Raw genomic sequence first — 20725 nt, forward strand, 5'->3', positions numbered from 1 at the left:
CTCTCTCTCTCTCTCTCTCTCTCTCTCTCTCTCTCTCTCTCTCTCTCATTTCACCCTCTTCTCTCACTGCACATGACAAAACAAAGTGCTACCAGACACCTCTGCTCACTGAGGTTTCTGTAGCTGGGCATGAACAGGTCTCCTAGTCTCAGACAGCCCCACCCTTAGGGTAAGGCCAAGGTGTTGCCTGTGGATGAGAGTCCCTGGTGGGCAGAACAGTTCCTGTGTGTTTGCTGCTCATTTTATTCAATTTTAAAACCACCTGGTTTAAGGTTTTCAGCCCAGGGAGCAGTAGACACAGAAGCCAGGATTAAAAGATTAGCAAGTTGACTAACTTGAGAGTATTCTCAGGTAAACATGTCTTAGTTTAAAGATGACAGGAGAGGGGAGCTCCTGAACAGAGGCAGGTAAGCAAAGGGCAGGCCTGTGCCCAAAGGAAGAAGCTTACTTCATGGAAGAAAGATACTCAGTTTACTGAGTGTTACTTAGTGCCTGTGGGCCATCTTGCTGCAGATCACAGTACTCCTGAATATGTGCCAAGTTCTGGCGAAGTTCACAAATTGAAAATAGGTGCTGTCATGTTTATGTGTGGTCACCTGCACCTGAATACTTGGGAACCTTACCCAGTGTTCTTTGACAATTTGTGATTCCAAAGCTGGTGCTTCTTTTTATCCATGGGCTCTTTCAAGAAACTAAAAGCTTTTTGTTAGACTTTTATTGTGAGTCAGTTGAGCTGCTTTTATCACTAGAATTTAACTATCAGTTATGAATCTCATTTGCAACAAGGCAGTCAGCTGCAGAGGTAACAGTATGTCAGCTGCAGAGGTAACAGTATGCCAGTTGCAGAGGTAACACTGTTTCAGCTACAGAGGTAACACTATGTCAGCTGCAGAGGTAACACTCTGTCAGCTGCAGAAGTAACACTGTTTCAGCTGCAGAGGTACACTATGTCAGCTGCAGAGGTAACACTCTGTCAGCTGCAGAGGTACACTATGTCAGCTGCAGAGGTAACACTGTTTCAGCTGCAGAGGTATGCTATGTCAGACTGAGTTTGTTCGACACTAGTCTCAGGGAAGCTCCCTCTTTCTTAGTGACAGTGCTTCAATCTGAATGTATACTTTGGCTTTGTGCCTGATGTCAGATTTAAGTATGTTTGGCCTGTGATATAACCAGGAATTCAAACTTGGTGGATAAGCACCATAGTTATGTACACATTTCTCATTTACTCCATTAGTATCACAAAAAAAGGTATACTAGATAGTAAATGAAAACTGGAAGTGATTACTTGGGTACAATACATTCCTACTTCTACCAATAGTGTTTGAGCCCTAAGCAGTAGTGACATATTCCCTTCATGGGTCAGTGGGAACTGGATGATTCGTCTTTCACTTTACAATACACCCCATTGTTACCTACTGCCTGATGGCTCATTCCACCAATTCTATATAGATTATTAATAGCAATATCAACACAGAAGAGCCACGGTGTTTTAGCAAGGATATAGGTGTGCACATGCATGGTAAATGCTGGTTTTCAAACACCAGTGTGTGAGGAGGAGGGCTATATGGGTTGCAAGACTGAGGTTGGGGTGGAGGAATCGAATGGAGTCAACATCTTACCATGTCCGGCCCACACAGTGTACCCTCTGCGGCTGGCATGAACTTAGTCTCACACTTCCTTCCAATCCGATGACACCACAAGGCCTTACAGATGTCCTAAAGGAAGGGAAGCCACTGCTGTTACAAATATTCTACACACCTGTGATAAAATCCCAAACCTATCAACAAGTGAGATCCAATGAATGACCCCTCAGCCACAAGGAGGCAAAGTCAAGAAGATGCCCAAAACCTTGAACCCTGGCTTCAGCTCCTCTGAATTCCATCCATGGAATTTTACTATTTGTATTTATTCAACCCTGAAATATGCAAGTCATATGTTCTAAACCAAAGATAAAATAGGCTTAATCTAAGCATAAAGGAAACCCATGAAAGTGTAATTTAAAACGTGAAAATATCATTTGATCATGTCTTTTTCTCTAACTCTATTTCCATTCATTTCCTCACATATGAAAATTAATTTTTATCCATTTCTTATTGATTCCTTTATTTTAGAGTCTTATTGTTATTCAAGCTGTCTTTGAGTGCCCAGGATCAAATGATTCTTCTACTTTAGCTCCCCAAGTATCTAAGACCATAGGTACTTATTAATGTATCTACTCCCCAATTTTTGAATTAACAATGATCAAGACATTGTTGGCCATCTATTCATCTATACACCATGTGTGTTATGCATGCATGCATCCATCTATCCGTGCACCCATCTACCCATTCACTAACCCATCCTTTTAGGAGTCAAGGAGACAACCGAATTCTAATTATATATGTACCTATATGCAGAGTCTCTGGCTACATAAAGCAAGAGCTGGCAGAAATAGAACTAAGAGGGAAAATGGCAATTTAAAGGAACATTGCTAGAGGTTTTATACCTCTCTATTGAATTGCTGAACAAGATGGTAATGTGGGGGATAAAGATATACAAATCCCATCAGACAAAGAGGAGCCATTTGGTGAACAGTAGATATGGTCAGAGCTCATGTTCACAGCTTGTATAAGCTAGCAGCACCTTGTTTGGGATATTGATAATAGCAATGCATATTCTATAAAATAAATAGGATTTAAATGATTTCATTTCACTCCATGAAACCATTTCATCAATAATAAACAGATACCATATAATTAGCTTGATATTTTTTATATTTTATAAATAGTGTTAGAATACCAGTGATGGCGTGGTTCAAAGTCACAAAGTGAATAATATAGAGACCAGATGTACAGTCTGGAAAGTCTAATCTTTAAACAAAAACTTTAGTTTTATAAGTTTTCTTTTCCTTAACACATACACATATACATATGTGTGTGTGTGTGTGTGTGTGTGTGTGTGTGTGTATGTGTGTAACATAGAAAAAAACTCTAGATATTTCCCACAAAAGGGAAACTGGCCTTTAGAAGAACCCTGACTGAGTGTAGAAGATGATTGTGCTGGAAAGAAGAGAGGCAGGGGCATTACTATCACTCCTAAAGTGTTGAGGGCTTCCTGGAAGACTGTATGCACTTTTTCTATTTTATTCTTGATTTCATTATAAACCAGAATAAAAGGAACCTCAAAACTAGTTACTTTCATTGATTTATGAGTAGTTTTCCTTGTGGTTTTAAGTAGAGCAAATTCCTAAATCTGGACGCTCCCTGTCTAGCCAGAGTGTGTATTTGTGCTCTGTGAAGGATTTATGTGGGAAATCACCAAAGAGACATCCTGAGGGTTGCAGAGACATCACCTTTGTGGGGAACAGCTCTATAAATACTTTACTTAGGAAATTCAATAGTCAGAAGCTCCATGATGTATGTTGGAATGGGGGTGGGGAACATTGTTTTCTTAATATTATCTGAAAAATGCAGGGTATTAATTTGCCAACTTAAACCAACTAGACGTTATTACTGCACTCGCTCCCACGTGATAAATCAGAAAGAAAGATCTGACCTAACAAGTCAAGTGAGCTCCCAAATGAAAGCTGATACCCACAGGAGTATCTCCCATCATCTGCTCTGCCAGGAAAGCATGTGTTTCCTGTTACATTGGGCCAGTCCCGGCATATAGGATTTGACATTTGGTAGGTGCCCAATAAATGTGGAATACATCACTGTCAGTTACACTAAACAAAATGGTCTTATGAATCCTAGTGTAGTGAGCGTGTGGCGGTAAGTAACCACTTGCCTTTCTGAAGTCCAGCATGCAGAGCTTGGCTTTCTCTCCAAACTGCCACTTGCATTGTGTATTCGCATCGTAGAGCTGTCCTGGCAGCTTCTCCGGGTACTTGTACTCTTTCACAGGCTTTGGCTGATCAGCAAGACATATCGCTTGGGCGGTGCTGAAGAAAACAGGATGAGTTACCAAGGGATATACAACCAATTATGTCTCCTTTCTCACGCAATTTGATGACAGATTTTGTTTAGAGAGAAGCTTATTTCCCCCGTGAGGCTCAGTACCATATCTTTCTTAGTTAAATTTAAATACAGGAGCCACATTTTCTGAAATTATTCATAAGATATTTTACCTATCTAAGACAAATTACTCTTCATTAGAAATCTCAAGCTTATCATTCATCAGGGAGAATGGGGCAGGATAATTGCAAGCAGATGTCTAACGTGAGGGTTTCCCCTACGGAAGTATTTATAAACAGTCTTGCCAGACACACACAGACTGTGGAAATTGCCTTGAAATCAAACCTTAATCAAACTATCTCAAATATGGCAACTCACTGCCTGCGCTCCCCTCCCTCCCTTTCTCTTCCCCCACTCCTCCCTTTCCCTCTCCTCTTTTTTCTTCCCTTCCTCCTTCCCCCTCTCTTTCCCTTCCCTTCCTCCCTCTCCTTCCCCCTCTTGTCCTTTCTCCCTCCCTCTCTTCTTATTCTTCCTTCCCCTCTCCTCTTCTCTCCCCCTACTTCTGCTCAGGCTGAAGGGCACATGCATAGCATCTACATCTTCCTCTTCAAGGACTGAATGTAAAGTAGCCATTATCTGTACTCAATAGTCATTACTGAGTAGACTTCCAAATCCAGAAGGAATTAAATCCTGCTAAGCCTCACTGGTAGGTCACTACAGTTCAGTCAATGATTCCTTTGTCAACAAACACAGCATCTCTAAGGGGGTCTGGATATGAAGCAGCCTCTCAAAGGGCTCATGTATTCAAGTCTGATTCCCAAGTAGTGGGCTTCCTGGGAAGCTATTGGCTTCTGAGTTCATTGACTTTGTCAATGGATTAACATAGTGATGAGCTTCCCTGGGGTATGGTGAAGTCAGGTATAGCTGAAGGAGAGAAGTAATGGCTCATCACCCCCACCCTTCCTCTTCTTTCTCTGCTTTCTGGCCATTGTGAAGTGAGGTGCCTCTTTCAACTCACACTACACCAAGATAATTTGCCTTACCTCATGCTCAAAACTAGCAATTCATAGCTGAAATCTCTGTAACCATGAACTCAGAGCACCTTTCTCTGGTGGTTTATCACAGCAACAAAATTTAATTAATAAAATTCCTTGTTATACAGGTATATGACTGATATGTTTTGGGTGTAATCTGTGCATTTGTGGTAAGCATTTAATAGATGTATGTTTGCACATGAAACTTTCCCATGTCTCGCTAAACATCTTGCTAAATCCAAATGTTATAATTATGACAGACTGAATCCTATAAGCTTTAAATGTTTTCTGAACTGGCTAGGAGATCTTTGGCTGCACTTTCCATGGTGTTACTTTCAGATCGCACACCCTGTAGATCACTGGTCTGAATCAAAAATGGTGCATGGTCCTAAAGGTTCTTCCAAACACTGGGGTGAAGCATAGTGATTCTCTGCAATATCTTCAGAAGATGGGGGGAAAATCAAGTCTGATATTAGCATTACCCAAAACCAAATCCAGAGGAAGATAGAGGAAATTATAGAACAAAATCTGTCATAAAGATGTTGCAAAAGTCTTTAAGAAAACTTTAGTGAAGAGTCCAAAAATATATACAATAAATTACATATTATAACCAAGTAATCTTAATCATAGCTTCAAAAATAGAGGATATAGCCCAGCCATGTGGGCTCAGTCATAGTTCAATGTTCAGAAGTCAGTTAGAGGGCATGCTGCAGAGATGGCTCAGTCTTTAAGAGCACTGTCTGCTTTTCTACAGTCTTCTGTTTGATTTCTACAGGTTTGGGTTTGTTGTGGTTCACAACTGTTTATAACTCCAGTTCCAAGGAAATTAACACTTTGTTTCTTTTGGCCTCTGTGGGCATTGAGCATTCATATAGTACAGACACTCACATGCAGGTAAAACACCCATACACGTAAAATAAAACAATAATTTAAAAAGTCACTTAGCATAATCTACTTTGTCAATATCACATAACCTTATCAACAGCTGCAAGCAAAATGTAGCAAACTCCAACACCCGTTCCTAGAAAACTAAGAGAAGAAAAATATCCCTTCAACCTAATAAAGAATATCTTTGAAGGCTAGTCTTGTAAAAGATGGGACTTTCCCATTAACACCTGTCTCATTGATCATTTATATCACTGTACTAGACGTCCTAGCCAAGTTGACAATGGAAGCAGCCAAAGAAACTGTCTGCAGATAGGAAGACAGGAAAGGAGACTGTCTATGTGTACAGATGACTGTCTATGGAGAAAATCTGGAAGTACCAAGGACACTTCCTGGAAATAATAAGTGTAGTTGGAAAGCTGCAGCATAAAAGGTTAATACACAAAAGCAATTGCTTTATACAAGCTGGCAAGGAAAAGGAGATTCAAATTACAAGTATAGTGTCATTTACACTGAGGCTTCAAAAATGGATCAGGAGTATGAATCTAGACAAATATGTATTACAACTTTAACTTGATGTGCGCCAAACTGTTGAAAGGAACCAGATAACTGAATGAGTGGGAAACACCTGATGTCCTTAAAGAGGGAGCAGAACCAGTGCCGTGGGGATGGTATCCATCCATTCTTGTTTTTATCTGTAACTTTAGTGTAATCACAATAAGAATTCAGACAAGTCATTTTATGGCTATGAGCACTAACTCTCAAATTGATACGAAGAATAAAAAGATTTGCAATAATTTGCACAAAATTTAAGAATAAGAACAAAGCTGAAGGGTCATGTCTCCTGATTTTAAGACTTCATGGAAACTCACAAGTATCAAAAAAGGTTGTAGTGCCAAAAGAACACTTAACTCCATCAGTGAGGGAAAACAGTCCAGCACAGAAAGAGCCTCATATAGATGTACTGACCTAATCTTTAACAAACAAAGCTAGAGTAACTAGATATCCATATATAAAATTATATCAATATTTTCAATACATTTTCTGGTTTCAAGATTTGCTATAAACTTATGGCAGTTAAACTCCTGTTATCTTCACAGGAGCTCAGATGTACAGATGAGACAGAATAGAGGCTTGAGAGATATATTGGCCCTACATTGTCAGCTAACTTTTAAAACATTTCATGAAATAACGTTCCAAAATAACGTTGGCTGTGAATGCTGGACAGCATCTGGAGATAATGAAAACAGAAATCATCCCAATGGTGTCTCAGTAGGAATCCCATTTTCTCACCCACCAAGTAGCACTGAGTATGGCAGGGGAGTCCGTGCCCTCTCGCGTCTTCAGACCCTCAAGGTGGTCCCCTTTCCCATGTATAATGCTCTAAACTTACAGACCCACACTGGTGGGAGGGCAGCTATAGGCACTGCTCTATAGGAGGATAGGATTCTCAATGGAGAAAAATAATAAACTGAAGATGAGTCTCTGTTGTAAAACACATCATGGCAGGCGAGAGTCTCCCCAGGTCGCTGACTCCTGGATGCCGACATGAGTAACTGATTGGCAGGCTGAAGTCTCCCTGGGTCGTGGACCTGAGTTGGACATGAGTAACTGAAGAGCTTTGTGTGTATTAATGGAAAGTGACACATGGCTACATGACTTCACTGGGTGAATTTTCCAAACAAGTATCTGTCTTTCTTGACTCCACCGAGAACGGAGAAAAGCCGTGCTGGCCACCCCAGGCCCGTCAGGCTTCTCATACTTGTTTTTCTGTTTCCCACATGCTGGGCTGCTGGAGGACAGCAGCAGCATCTTACTCATGGCTGGGACTGAGTCCCAATGGCCACCTAATGGTGAAAGATAGAACAGTTTGGAGGGTTGGAAATCAGGGAGCCAGCAAGCACACCAGACAGGCAGGCAGGCAGCCTGGGGTTCCTTATCCCTGAGAATGCTAGGTTTCACACATGTGAGACTATCCAACTTGAAATTCTGTTTTCAGTTTAAATGAACCTCTGTACAGTTTGATATTAAGAAATGACAGCGTAAAATATTACATATTTATGTATAAGTAATCTACAGAAATTAGTAAAGTCACCAAAGATAATTTCATTAAGAAATATTGACTATTTTATTAGATACCATAAAACCAATCCAGGGTGCTTCAACACCTACTTTTCCTCTTTTAGTATTGGTGAACAAAACTGGATTTTAATTGTAGAATCTTAATCGTTTTTAGAACAATGTTCTAATTTGAAGACTGCTTTACACTTCTAACGTCCTCAAACCATTTTTCAGTGACTGGGCAGCAGTTTCTTTACCATGCTTTGGACTTTTTCATGATGTGATCTCTTACTACATATCCAAATTTTCATTCTCTAATTTTCCAAGCTGTCAGTTGATAATTTAAACTTCTAAAAATGTTGATATGTTTGTCTCATAGACATAGAAGTGAAACAGAGCTTTGTAAAATTTGGGACAGGAACCACAAAATTCAGGAAATATTTTGAGTAAATCCAAATCTTCCCTGTCAATACAAATAAGAGCAGAGCCACTTGAAAGGGCAAACTCTTCCTCACTACTGAAAGTTTCACTCATACTGGAAAAAGGGGAACAGCTACAAGAAAGAGTAAAGACATTCCAACCACCCCCAGTGTGTTGTGGGGATCACAGAAAACTCCCAGGAGAGGGAACTAGGATAGGAAAGTCCAGATGAGGCTCAATCAGAAGGCCAATCCTCTCCAGTGCTCAGAGCAGCCTGTTTCAAGTGGCAGCAGCTAGTCTAAGTGTTATAACTGGTCAAAGTCCAAGAGTAAGTGGCTGTGAGTGCCGGCTCTAAGTGGGATATCAGCCCCTCTAAGCCCTTTGGGAGGAACCATGGCAGAAGGTACAGAAAGAATGTATGAGCCAGGGGCTGCAGAGTGTGGGAGAGAAGTGGGGTTTTATAAAACACTGATGTCCTTTTGAAATGGCATGGCTACTGCATCCATGAGCTCACAGAAACTGGTTCTCTGCAAAAGACATGACTACAACCTGTTGACATCCCAGCATGGAGTCAGTCCAGGCTGTCTCTGAGGACTTTAATCATTTAAAGCTCACTGTGAGGGAAGCAGAGCCATTTTCTTCAGTGGTGTAGCCTCTATTAACTTATCCATGTACCAATAGACAAGCCTTACCCTAGCAAATAGAAGCCACCTCAATTAAACTCAGTGTGTCACAAAATTAAACCACCACCACCACCAAGAAGCCAGAAAAGGACAACAGAGAGGAATATGGAGGGCTGAGGAATCACCTAGTTAAAAAACTACCAGTGCATCCTACATATAAAGCCAGGAGAGCAATCGATGCCTGCAATCCCAACCTTGTAGTAGAGTGGTGGAGGGGAGCTAATAGATTCAGCTTCACGGAGAAACATCGTTTCAAATAAATAAATAAACGAATAAATAAATAAATGAATAAATAAATAAATGGTGGGAAGCGACAGAAAATTGATGCTTGATCTCAACATTGGGCCCCACACCCATATGTCCCCCACAAGCCTCACACTTATGCAAACATAAACATAAACATCAGAGAGAGAGAGAGAGAGACAGAGAGACAGAGAGACAGAGAGACAGAGAGACAGAGAAAGACAGAGAGACAGAGAGACAGAGACAGAGATGGGAAGACTTATCAGAAGAAGGAATGGTTTAGTATAAAGGGGAGGGAATGAGAGAGGATTGTGGGAGTACAAATGATCAGAAGACATTTTATATACATGCGTGAAATTGTCCAAGAATAAATATAATTTCAAAATAAAAACATATGAATTACAATTTTAAACAATCCAGACTGTTGTTAGGAAAAAAAATAAAAGGTCCTCAAAAGTCCAGAGTAGTCACAAAGCTGTCCCAAGGGATCCATACCTTAAGAACTTGTGCAGATACTGACGGCTGCAGGGGGACCAGGAGAAGACGCCATTGCGTCCTGCCAGTGTTGGGGACATTATGTTGCCCTCAGACTTCTTGCACATATTCCCTTCTCCATCATGGACCATGCCAAAGCTGAGGAAGAGAGAAAGTGGTCATTTTACATCACACACTGGGCTATAATATCCAATATACACTGAGAGGGAAACTGGACCGTGTGAAGAGTATCCCTCTTCAGAAACAGAATGTTATCAGTCAGACCATGGAGCATGTTTGTGTGCTCCCAGAGCCTCTTGGAAGAGCTAGGGACTCATCACATAGCTTCAAGGACAACATATCAAAACTCAGAGAGTGTATCAGAACCCACAGACACCAACAGGACTGACTGGTGGAGGTTTCAGAGCTGTTTGTTAGAATATGAAAGTCGTATGTGTGTGTGTGCTTAGGGCTGATCACTTGGGATTTGATATCAGAGAGGTTCTTCTCAAGTATATTGAATCTTCCTTTTTCAGTAGCATTACATTAAATACATGTAACTCTTCATCTGGGCCCACCATCCATGTTGGAATGTCAGCTGGGTGTCATTGTCCTACGAGATCATGTCAACTGGTGTTGTCATTGTTCTAGGCGTGTTTAATGATCATCTTGTTAACATTTCATGTTTGTAACTTTCAATTAGCATTAAGTGAACTCAGTGGGTTGTATTCATACATACATAAGTGTATACATGTGTGTGCATGCAGGTAATATGGATGTTTGAATCAGCTTCAGCAATACTCAGCAGCCACATGTACTCCTCAGGGAGATAACATCCATCTCCACAACCATGCTGGGCTGCTCCTTGGCACTCCCTGACCCAATACCTACATCTCTCTACAGCACATCCTCTGCAAAGAGTGTGCAAGGTTGTAAGCATAGGTGGGAACTGTTTAAATTTGTGCCCATTTTGACTGGAGGGAAACCAGAACAGTTTGGAGGTTCTACCCTTGGCCTCCTTCATGGACACACCTCAAGCCTCAGTAGATATGAATGAGGGTGCCACAGATGCCCATGTATTCCACACTGACAAACACCATGTTCTTCAGAGAGTTGTGACAAAGGCAGCCCTGAACCTAGAGGGACAATTGACTCAAGTCGCCACCTCCTAACAAAGCTCTGCCTCTCTTAAGTTCCCAGAGTTTTGCCTGCAGAAGGACTCATGACCATTTTCAGGTCTTCCAGGATGTACTCCAAACTTCCTTGAAGGAAAGCCTGGGGCATGTGGAAGAGCCACAACTCCCTGAAAACCTCTACTACCACATGCATGTTATTCAGGACCCTCTTACTATTGGCCACTGCTGTTTACTACTCTGCCAATATACTGATTCCTCAATAACAGGTGTTGAGTGAATGAAACCCAGAGGAAAGAGGAAAGACTCTTAAGAGAAAGTAGAAGTGGTGAGATTGGTTACATGATTCATGGAAACTATCAAGATATCTATGATGTGCAGATGGAAGACGACATGACCAAGACTTTTAGTGGGCATGGGATGATCTCTAAAGGGTACAGGAGAACATGCCCTTCTGCAGAGGCTGAGAAGAGAAGTGTGTACTTAGATGCTTGCTTAGAACCACATGATAATGTAAGTTAAAAAATAAATAGTATCTGGGTTGTTTCCAGCTTCTGGCTATCACAAATAAGGCTGCTATGGACATAGTGGGAGATATGTTCTTGAAGTACGGTGGAGCATCTTTTGGATATATGCCCAGGAGTGGTATAGCTGGGTCTTCAGGGAGAACTATTTCCAGTTTTCTAAGGAACCGCCTGGTTGATTTCCAGAGTGGTTGTACCAGTTTGCAATCCTATCAGTGGAGGAGTGTTCTTCTTTCTCCACATTCTCCCCAGCATCTACTATCACCTGAGTTTTTGATCTTAACCATTCTGACTGATGTGAGGTGGAATCTCAGGGTTGTTGTGATTTGCATTTCCCTGATGATTGAAGATGTTGAACACTTCTTTAAGTCCTTCTCAGCCATTTGAGATTCCTCTGTTGAAAATTCTCTGTACCCCGTTTTAATTGGGTTATTTGTTTTCTTTGGACTCTAACTTCTTGAGTTCTTTGTGTATTTTGGATGTTAGCTCTCTATCAAATGTAAGGTTAGTGAAGATTGAGCACATCATGAAATTTTCAGGCAAATAGATGGAACTAGAAAATATCATTCTGAGTGAGGTAACCCAGACCCAAACTGACATGCATGACATGAACTCGCTGGTAAGTGGTTATTAGCCAAAAGTTCAGAATACCCATGATACAACTCACAGACTGTAGGGAGCTTAACAAGAAGGAAGGCCCAAGTGTGGATATCTGGAACCCACTTAGAAGGGGAACAAAATAATCACAGGAGGCAGAGGAAGGGAGGAAACTGGTTGGAAGAGAAGAGTGGAGAGGAGAAAAGCAGGGGCAGGATCAGGGATGGGGAGAGACAGGAGGGACGCCCAGAGGGCCAGGAGAAGGAATCAAAATATGCAGCAGTGGAGGTTAGGGGGCAGGAGGACCCTTTAGAAACTCTCAGAGACCTGGGATATGAGAGGCTACCAGGACTCAGTGGGGATGACATTAGCCGAAATGCCCAACAGTGGGAAGATGGAACCAGAAGATATCACCCCCAGTAGATAGAAATGGCCTCCAGTTGAGGCAGCAGACCATGCACCCATCTTAAAAATTTTTAACCCAGAATTGTTCCTGTCTAAAGGAAATGCAGGGACAAAAATGGAGCAGAGACTGAAAGAAAGGCCACCCAATGATCAACCCAACTTGGGATCCATCCCATGTGCTCACACCAAATCCTGACACTATTACTGAGGCTCTATTACGCATGCAGAGAAGAGCCTGGCATGGCTGTCCTTGGAGAGGGTCTACCAGCAACTGACTGAGACAAAAGCAGATACGTACAGCCAATCATTGGATTCAGGTTGGGAACTAATATGGAAGAGTTAGAGGAAGTACTGATGGAGCTGAGGGGGATTGAAACCCTATAGGAAGAACAACAGTCTCAACTAACCTAGACCCCTGAGAGTTCCCAGAGTCTAAGCTAAAAACCATGAAGCATACATGGGCTGGTCCATGGCCCCAGGCACATGTGTAGCAGAGGATTGCCTTGTATGACCTCAGTGGGAGTGGATGTACTTAATCCTATGGAAGCTTAATACCCTAGGGAAGAGGGATGCTGGTGGGTAAGAAAGGGTGGGTGGGCAGATGGGAGAGCACTCTCTCGGAGGCCATGGGGGAGATGGAGTAAAGAACTCAAGGAGGGGGGACCAGGAAAGAGGCAATGTTTGGAATGTAAAAAAAAATAATTTAATAAAGATAAAAAATAAATGACACTTCTAAACACCATTGCATATGTGGCACTAGCCATATGACTTATAATTGCTATCTTACTATACTCTACCCCAGTAAAGATAAAACAAAGGACTGAGGAAAGCCCTTTATTCAGAATAAAGCAGAGAGCTCAGGCATGCAGACATCAAGGTCCATAAGATCCATGCAATGGTCTAACTATAAGGTGATTGGAGGGTGTATCCAAGGAGATCTTGCAGGCAAATATTGTTGGATTTCTGCAAAATTCCTGGTCAGTACCAAGGGTGATGTGGATGTGGTCATTTTAACCTCCACCCATTCTCTGAAGTTCTATTAAAGGCAATTAATCAAGGCTAAGGCAACCACATGGCAGGGGAAATGTGTCATGGCTGTGAGAAGGATTTGGGCTGAAATCCCAGAAGGGAGGCTGCACAGGGAGAGAGCAATGACAACCAAATGCCAAAGCACGCTGTCTTGGCTGGCCCTTGACCTGGTTTCAGAGGAGAATGTTACAGCCCCACACATGACCTAGATAATTTTACTATCATTTCAGTCTACATTCTAAGGAATTGAAATAACAATGCCTGCTGTCTGGAGATTTTCTGGTTTTCAAAATTTTTTTAAATTGAAAGGTATTTTCAATGATCAAATTTCAAATTTTGCTAGTATTAAAACATCAGAGAAATACACTATGACCTTTGGCTACCCAAAGAATGTCCTGGGAGACTTCTGGCACACTAGTAGGCTGTGAGGTAGAGTTGAGCATGTGATGGTGTTCTCACTAACCTCATGTGATTTGGATGCTGACAGAATCTACTACATCGTGAGTTATCTTTCCAATCAGCACACCACACACAGACATAATGTATCTATCACATAAACATGCCACAGAGACCACGTATGATATTAATGTTAAAGTAATGGAAGAAAGCATGGATGTATCTCAAAGATACATTGGTTGGCTTTGGTCACCAAGAAGTATAATTCAAGCTCTGTATTCCAGATAAAACTTACTTCCCATGTACCATAGCACTCTATTTAAAATGGTTATCATCCCATAGGCTAAATAATAAGTGCTATCTGTCCCTTCATCCTTAATAACGTGTAGGACCTAGATGTCTCTTATCCATACCCTTACTCATACTGCCTGTGAATACATCAGTTAGTCCAAGCTTCTCCATTTCTGTTTGTTGACTCAAGGACAATTTTCCAGCAATGACTCCGATTCAAATAAAAAGTATTGGCCTAGGTGTCACATTGGTATGTGAAATATGCCAATTTCAGAAAGACAAATAGTGTATGTTTTCTCTTGTATTTAAGTCTATATTTAAATATGTATATACACACATATGCATTCCTACCTACCTGTATACATACATACATACATACATACATACATACATACAAACATACATATATACATACATAACATAAAATGGAAGTATAAAGTGGACTATGAAGGTGGTTGAACAGATAAAGAGATGAGGAACAAGACAGAATAATGGGGAAAGAAAAGAAAATGGTGTGTGCTTTCTCTCATACGGCAAATACAAATGTATGTATATGCAGACACAGACACAGATGGCCAGTGGAAAGTGCAAATAAAACATAATGTATGTGTAAGAAAATAGCACCATGGAACATATATAATCAAATAATAACATGAAGAATATAAAAATTACAAGCATAATTTCAGATAAAGTGGTTTTGTTAAATATACTCAGAATTCAGTGCCTCTCCTGTCTTCCACTATTCTCTGTCCTGCCTTTGCATTCAGAAAGTACGTATTCATTGCCAATCTATCTCCAGGGTGAGGAACAGTGAGAAGGCTGTTGGGACAGTGTGGCTAAGGAGGTGGGATGCCCTTGAGTGTGACAATGGAGCAATGTCCTCCTCCCTGACTCCCTGTTTGGAAAGTGAAGGTGACTGTAGGTAGGGCCAGCATGCCCACAGCTCTGACACAGATGCCCACACCAGGAGGCAGGGGCAGACGTGGAGACCCCAGGTAGGATGAACTTAGGAGTCTTTAGACAGGTTTCTGGAGTGAGCAGGAGCTATGGAGTAGGGAAGGGGCTTAGTCAACACCTTGGTTCAATCACACCTGAGCTGTTTGGTTCTGGGCAAACTGTTGAACTCACTGAGCCTTAGTTTATCCCTATGTAAAGTGGCATGACAAAGGTTTCTATATACCAAGCATGCACTGTGCATCTGACATATCACCTAACACAGGAACTTCTTCACACAAACGGTGGGGATACACATGTGGTGGGAGAGTGGTAGGGAGATGGTCAAATGTCAGCAGGTTTCAAATACAGGAACTCTTAAGAGGAATGACAATGAATAACCCAACATGACCACAGGATCTTCCCAGAGGGCAGCGACAATCCCTAAGCTAGGCGATGGTGCAAGAGCTGACTTGCTCTAATGCTCTTAAAGTCCAGTGACTGGGTCAGTTGATACTGGAGACTTAGAGTCCAACTGACGAAGAACCAAGCTGAATTTCAGTTAAATTAGCCACCTGCAGCAGTAAACTAGTACAGCTGATGCCTGTATCTCTCTGCTTATCAAACTCCAGTAGGCTGAGTTCTCAGTGACTTAAGTATTTCTTGTCTTGATTTTTTTTAATTAAGTTAAGGTATGGTTGAGAGGGCAGCAAGAGCCCAGTGTCATTATAATAATGAAAGTTTTTAACTCTAGAAGGTGATTAAAATACAATTATGTCTTAACTGAAAGCCTTATAGAGTGTAGGTGTAATTTTCTGGGCAATGAAATCATCAATCACTACCTGTGATAATGAAGGATCCGTAATGGGATGTACAGCTTTGACTTAGGGTCAACAGTTTACATGCCCAAAGCCTGCAGAGCCTCATGCATATCTGTACCTGTGGGGTGTGTGTGTGTGTGTGTGTGTGTGTGCATTTGGGCACACCTGTGGGCTCATGAGTCTGAGAACAGGTGTATTGAATCCAGAAAAACTAGCTTTGTCAAGACACAAATCACAAATATGCTGTCTCTATTTTCCTGTTGTCAGGAAAATCAAATTGCAAGACAAGATGATTAACAGAAAAGGGGGATTCCGAGTTGTAAATTCTCTGAGAGAAATTTCAAGTAGTGTCTCAATATGGCAAGCAATAATGTCTATGATGTCAGTTGACTTCCATATAGTCCTCAAGGTACTCAGAGGGTGTCCAGAGAAGTTTGGGAAGTAATGGGCCATTTCACAAGACTTCAGTAGACCATGCCTCAAAGTCAATCAGCTGACAGGATTAAAAGCATAAAAGCTTAAATAAGAATAACATTTTCTATAAGCTATTGTGAGTATAAATATAAGATTCTTTTACATGAATGAAGGACACCAAGAGTTACTCCTAATGCTGGTTTATTTTCTCCCCTTCTCTCTGTGTCTTTTCAGGCATGTGAAATAATATAACCTGATGTTGCCTCATTTTATAAGTAATAGCTCAGAAGTCAGGGTCAAGACATGGAAAAATCAACCAGGTCCTTACAGGGCCAAATCCTCAGTGGCCACAATGCCAAGTTCCACTTGTATACTTCTAAGTACAGCATGTCTACACATCACATATAAGTTAATATGTGTGTATGTATATTTACATGTGTGTTCATGTATGTTATATGTATGTATTCCTCTGTCTCTCTCTCTCTCTCTCTCTGTGTGTGTGTGTGTGTGTGTGTGTGTGTGTATGTGAACAAAACTCCAGAGGAGCTACCATTGACAAGGAGACTTGTTCCTCTGTCCAGTCAGATGGAGTACCATAAAAGCAGTCTACTGGAAAATGAGATGAACCCAAAGAATCAAATATCATCCCACAGAAATGCAGATATCATCCAGTCAGAAGATGATATCCCTCCTCCTCCAATGAGACAGTCTTACTTGTGTCCAGACTCATGAGCAATGGTGAAGGCCAGTCCAAGTCCTGAGTCTTCATTGACCGTGCAGCTGCGGTATTTACTGCACATCCCACTAATGGGTGCAAAACCTGTAGGTAATAAACATAACGAGAATGCAATACCATTGTGTTGATTTATAATGAGTGATGGTGGTTTTATTTTCTGGTATTTGATAAAGTTTGGTTCCCATCTTCATTTGGGAAATGTGAGATGGGCTACTCTCGGGCTGCCATGATGTATTGATGTGGTAGCAGGGAATGTATCTTATATCCTTAGAGACATGGACTCTGTCTTGTGATAAACAAGCTTAGTTTTTTATGCACTGTTCCTGGAAAAGACCAAAGTTGGAAAGTCCAGTGTGGTTTTTCCTCATGTCTCCCATGAGCTTTCCTTCTTTGCCCTTTATCTTTCTGCAGTATTAAATCATTGGACTTTTGAGACGTCACTGGGGACAATCACACAGGGCATGTTGATCTCCTCAGTGAAGAATTATGACAACATTCATGAATAGTCCTCTACCCAGAAACCACACCAGGTTCTCAGAGTCTGGAGTTGTCCCTGGGACCTGGTTGCAGAGGTACTTGGTGCCTGACACATAGACTACTTCCAGACCTATAGAGGAAGCACAGTGTTTAAGCTGTCCAAACACTGTAAGCCACGCTGTCCGGAGTAGGTAAAATACGTGTTCTCCAAGCCCCACTGAGGGTTAGCCTCATAATGCCTTACTGAGAAACAGAGTTAACCTCTGCTACACTGGATCCTCTCAGGCAGCTTCTGTATTAAAAACTCGACCCCTTTGAACTTGAGGAACAAACAGAGCAAAAAGAAAAAAGATCTCTGTGGAGTCCTAGATAGTAGCACACTCTTTGGCCACTTAAAAATTGTCAAAGCACCTCACTCCGTGAACATTTAAAACATGGTCGACCTGCTGATGGTCTTTACAGAGAAATGTGAAAACGGAGAGTAGAGCATTTCTGTGATATCTCCATCAATATTCATGAATCCATTACTCTTGTGACATAATGAGACAGCTTGAGACTCCCTGTCCCATTTGCAGTGGCAGGAGACATGGAAAAGGGCAGTTATTATGTCAGAAGAGGCAGGGACTGCAGTCTTTGTTCCTGCCACATGTCAGTTGACACATACAAGAAAGCTACTGGTGGTGATGATGGTAACTACACAGTGACCCTACCCCCACATTTCTCCAAATCACACTGGAGGATCTTACCCAATGTGTCACAGGGCTCATTCTTCCAGGAACATATGTCCAGACCAGTTAGTAAGATGGCGTGGTCATGACGAGTTCCATCTTTTCCCATCAATCCAGATTGCCACTGGCAGAAGCTGGTTAACGTGTGGTCTGCATGATGACTAATCGCCAGCCCTGGCTAGGCAAGAGAGGCCAAGACACCCACAGAAATGTAGAGAACGCATGCTAAAGTCACTCTCAACACAGATGTCTACTACTCTTAGTGGAGATTTAAAACACAAAGATAAACCTAGAAGGCACATGTTAAGAGGTACTATGATGCTTTAACATCCCAAAGACTTTATTATACAAATCTGTGTGGATTCAAAGAAGTCACTTATATGCCTTTCTATATACAATCTATTGGAATGTATCTGATGGATTCTTGGATTCAATGACCAAGCAAGATAGCATCTGAGCAAGAATCTTTCATAAGAAAAAATAATCTTTGAATAACATTTTACAAAATTGTAGCTGGAATAAGATCTTTTGTGTGTAGCTCATATGTTATAACACACACACATACACACACACACACACCACATACACCCAGAGAGAAAGGGGGGGAGGGAAGGAGGGAGGGAGGGAGGGAGGGAGAGAGAGAGAGAGAGAGAGAGAGAGAGAGAGAGAGAGAGAGAGAGAGAGAATACCTCTCCAGCAATGAATTGACAACCATAGCCAACAACAACATTTTCACCCCTGATGTAACAGTGTTAAGCCAATAACTTTTCTAGACAGAAACAACTTGTTTACACCAAGAGGTCAATTTCCTAAATAAACTTTAATGAAACAATATAGAATGCCATTAGTCTTATCCATACATGCCAATTGCAGCAGTGGACTACGGACATGAAGTCTAGAACTATATGGGATGGAGGATGGAGGGCCAGGAACACCATGAGAGCCGGTACATTGAGTTTTTAACCCACTTGTAGGTTTGCTACAGTGTCCTAAAGGTAATCAGAGAATATCAGTTTCTATGACCATGTTTCAGAATGCTATCTTGTTCAAAGCTTTAATCCTTATTGAAAAATGTTCTCTCATAGTCACTAAAGACATTTTACCCTTAAATGTTTATTTTGTTTTCCCAGTGTCCCATGCACCTAAGCGACCTGCTGCACATAAGCACACAAGCATGCCTGCATTCCTCGGCTGGTGATTTCCAGGAAACTGTTGTTAATTAAAGTTAACACAGGTGTATGATCAAACGATAACCTTGCTTATTCTCTGCATCTTGGATGAATTCCAAAGCAAGAACGTTTTAATACAGGGAATAATTAACCTGTCACCCGAGAAGCCTGGCTAGTTCAGCAAAACCTCCCAGCTGTGAACTCACAGAGCAGACAATGGGGTTAGACAGGCCAGACAGCCTTCCCTGCTGCATCCCACCTGCATGGTAAAAGGGGCATCCCACAGATGTTATGAATCATCTCTGATTTCATCTAAAACATTCTTGGCTTTATAAACAAGAACACCATGGCTACCAGGAGACACTGAAGACGTCACCAAGGGTAGGAGTGGATGCTGGGTGTCTAGCTCAGGTTTGAGCCCACATGCCTTTGCTGAGTCAGTAACCAGTCTAGGAGAAATTGAAGTGGGGCCCATTTTTGATGAAGACTTCCATATTGCTGATGCTATGAGAAGCACCTTGGGGTGCACAGCATGTGTCTGTGTGGGGACAGGATGCAACCCAGTAAGGAAAGGGTTTTCTTTCACCCATTGCCACCAAGACAGCATTAACTGAGATTAGTGTCCAGTAAGGAAAATGTGTTCCAGGATCTCCAAGAAAAAGTAAAACCCTATGCCTCAGCACTGTGGGGATTATTGGAAGCAGAAGACGGCAGGGTAAAACAGCACAGCACAACACTGCACTATACAGCACAGCACTGCGCTGTATAGCACAGTACAGCACAGCACAGCACAGCACAGCACAGCACAGCACAGCACAGCACAGCACAGCACAGCACAGCACAGCACAGCACAGCACAGCACACCATGGAACACTTCACCGTCCATGCTAGTGACATGGTTGGTCTTCTGAAAAGCACAGACAGGAAACTCAGGGTGGCTGAAGACACACATTGGTCCTTCATAGTATCAGTGTGTTTCCTTCCCACAGTCTCATGGCAAATACATCTTCTGTTTCTTGTGAGCCCACATACACAACATGGCACTCCCTCTGTCTCTCTGTCTCTCTCTCTGTCTCATACACATATATACATATACTACACACAGACCCCTACCACACTTACAGTACACACACCACATATACATGCATGCACACACATAAACAAACATCATATATACATACACAATGCATTCACATACACACACACAACATACCACAACACACCACATGCATACACACACTCACACACACACTCGCTCTCACACACACACACCACACACACATACACACACACAGACACAATACCACGCCCCCATACACAACATACACACCACACAC

At 41.8% G+C, this 20725-nt stretch overlaps 1 protein-coding gene across 1 annotated transcript in view; it reads right to left on the bottom strand.

The window, feature by feature from the left end:
- Positions 1-20725, bottom strand: part of Adamts16 (ADAM metallopeptidase with thrombospondin type 1 motif 16) — a 113683-nt gene that overhangs the window by 49685 nt on the left and 43273 nt on the right. Inside the window, exons 7-11 of the mRNA XM_028782744.1 lie at positions 18238-18397; positions 16993-17098; positions 9757-9894; positions 3769-3922; positions 1620-1715 (exon numbers count right to left, since the gene is read on the bottom strand). Coding sequence (XP_028638577.1) covers positions 1620-1715; positions 3769-3922; positions 9757-9894; positions 16993-17098; positions 18238-18397 — 654 coding nt within the window. The remainder of the gene's footprint in view (positions 1-1619; positions 1716-3768; positions 3923-9756; positions 9895-16992; positions 17099-18237; positions 18398-20725) is intronic.

The sequence above is a fragment of the Grammomys surdaster genome, unplaced genomic scaffold (assembly GCF_004785775.1).
Source record: "Grammomys surdaster isolate TR1022 unplaced genomic scaffold, NIH_TR_1.0 843, whole genome shotgun sequence".
Lineage (NCBI taxonomy): Eukaryota > Metazoa > Chordata > Mammalia > Rodentia > Muridae > Grammomys > Grammomys surdaster.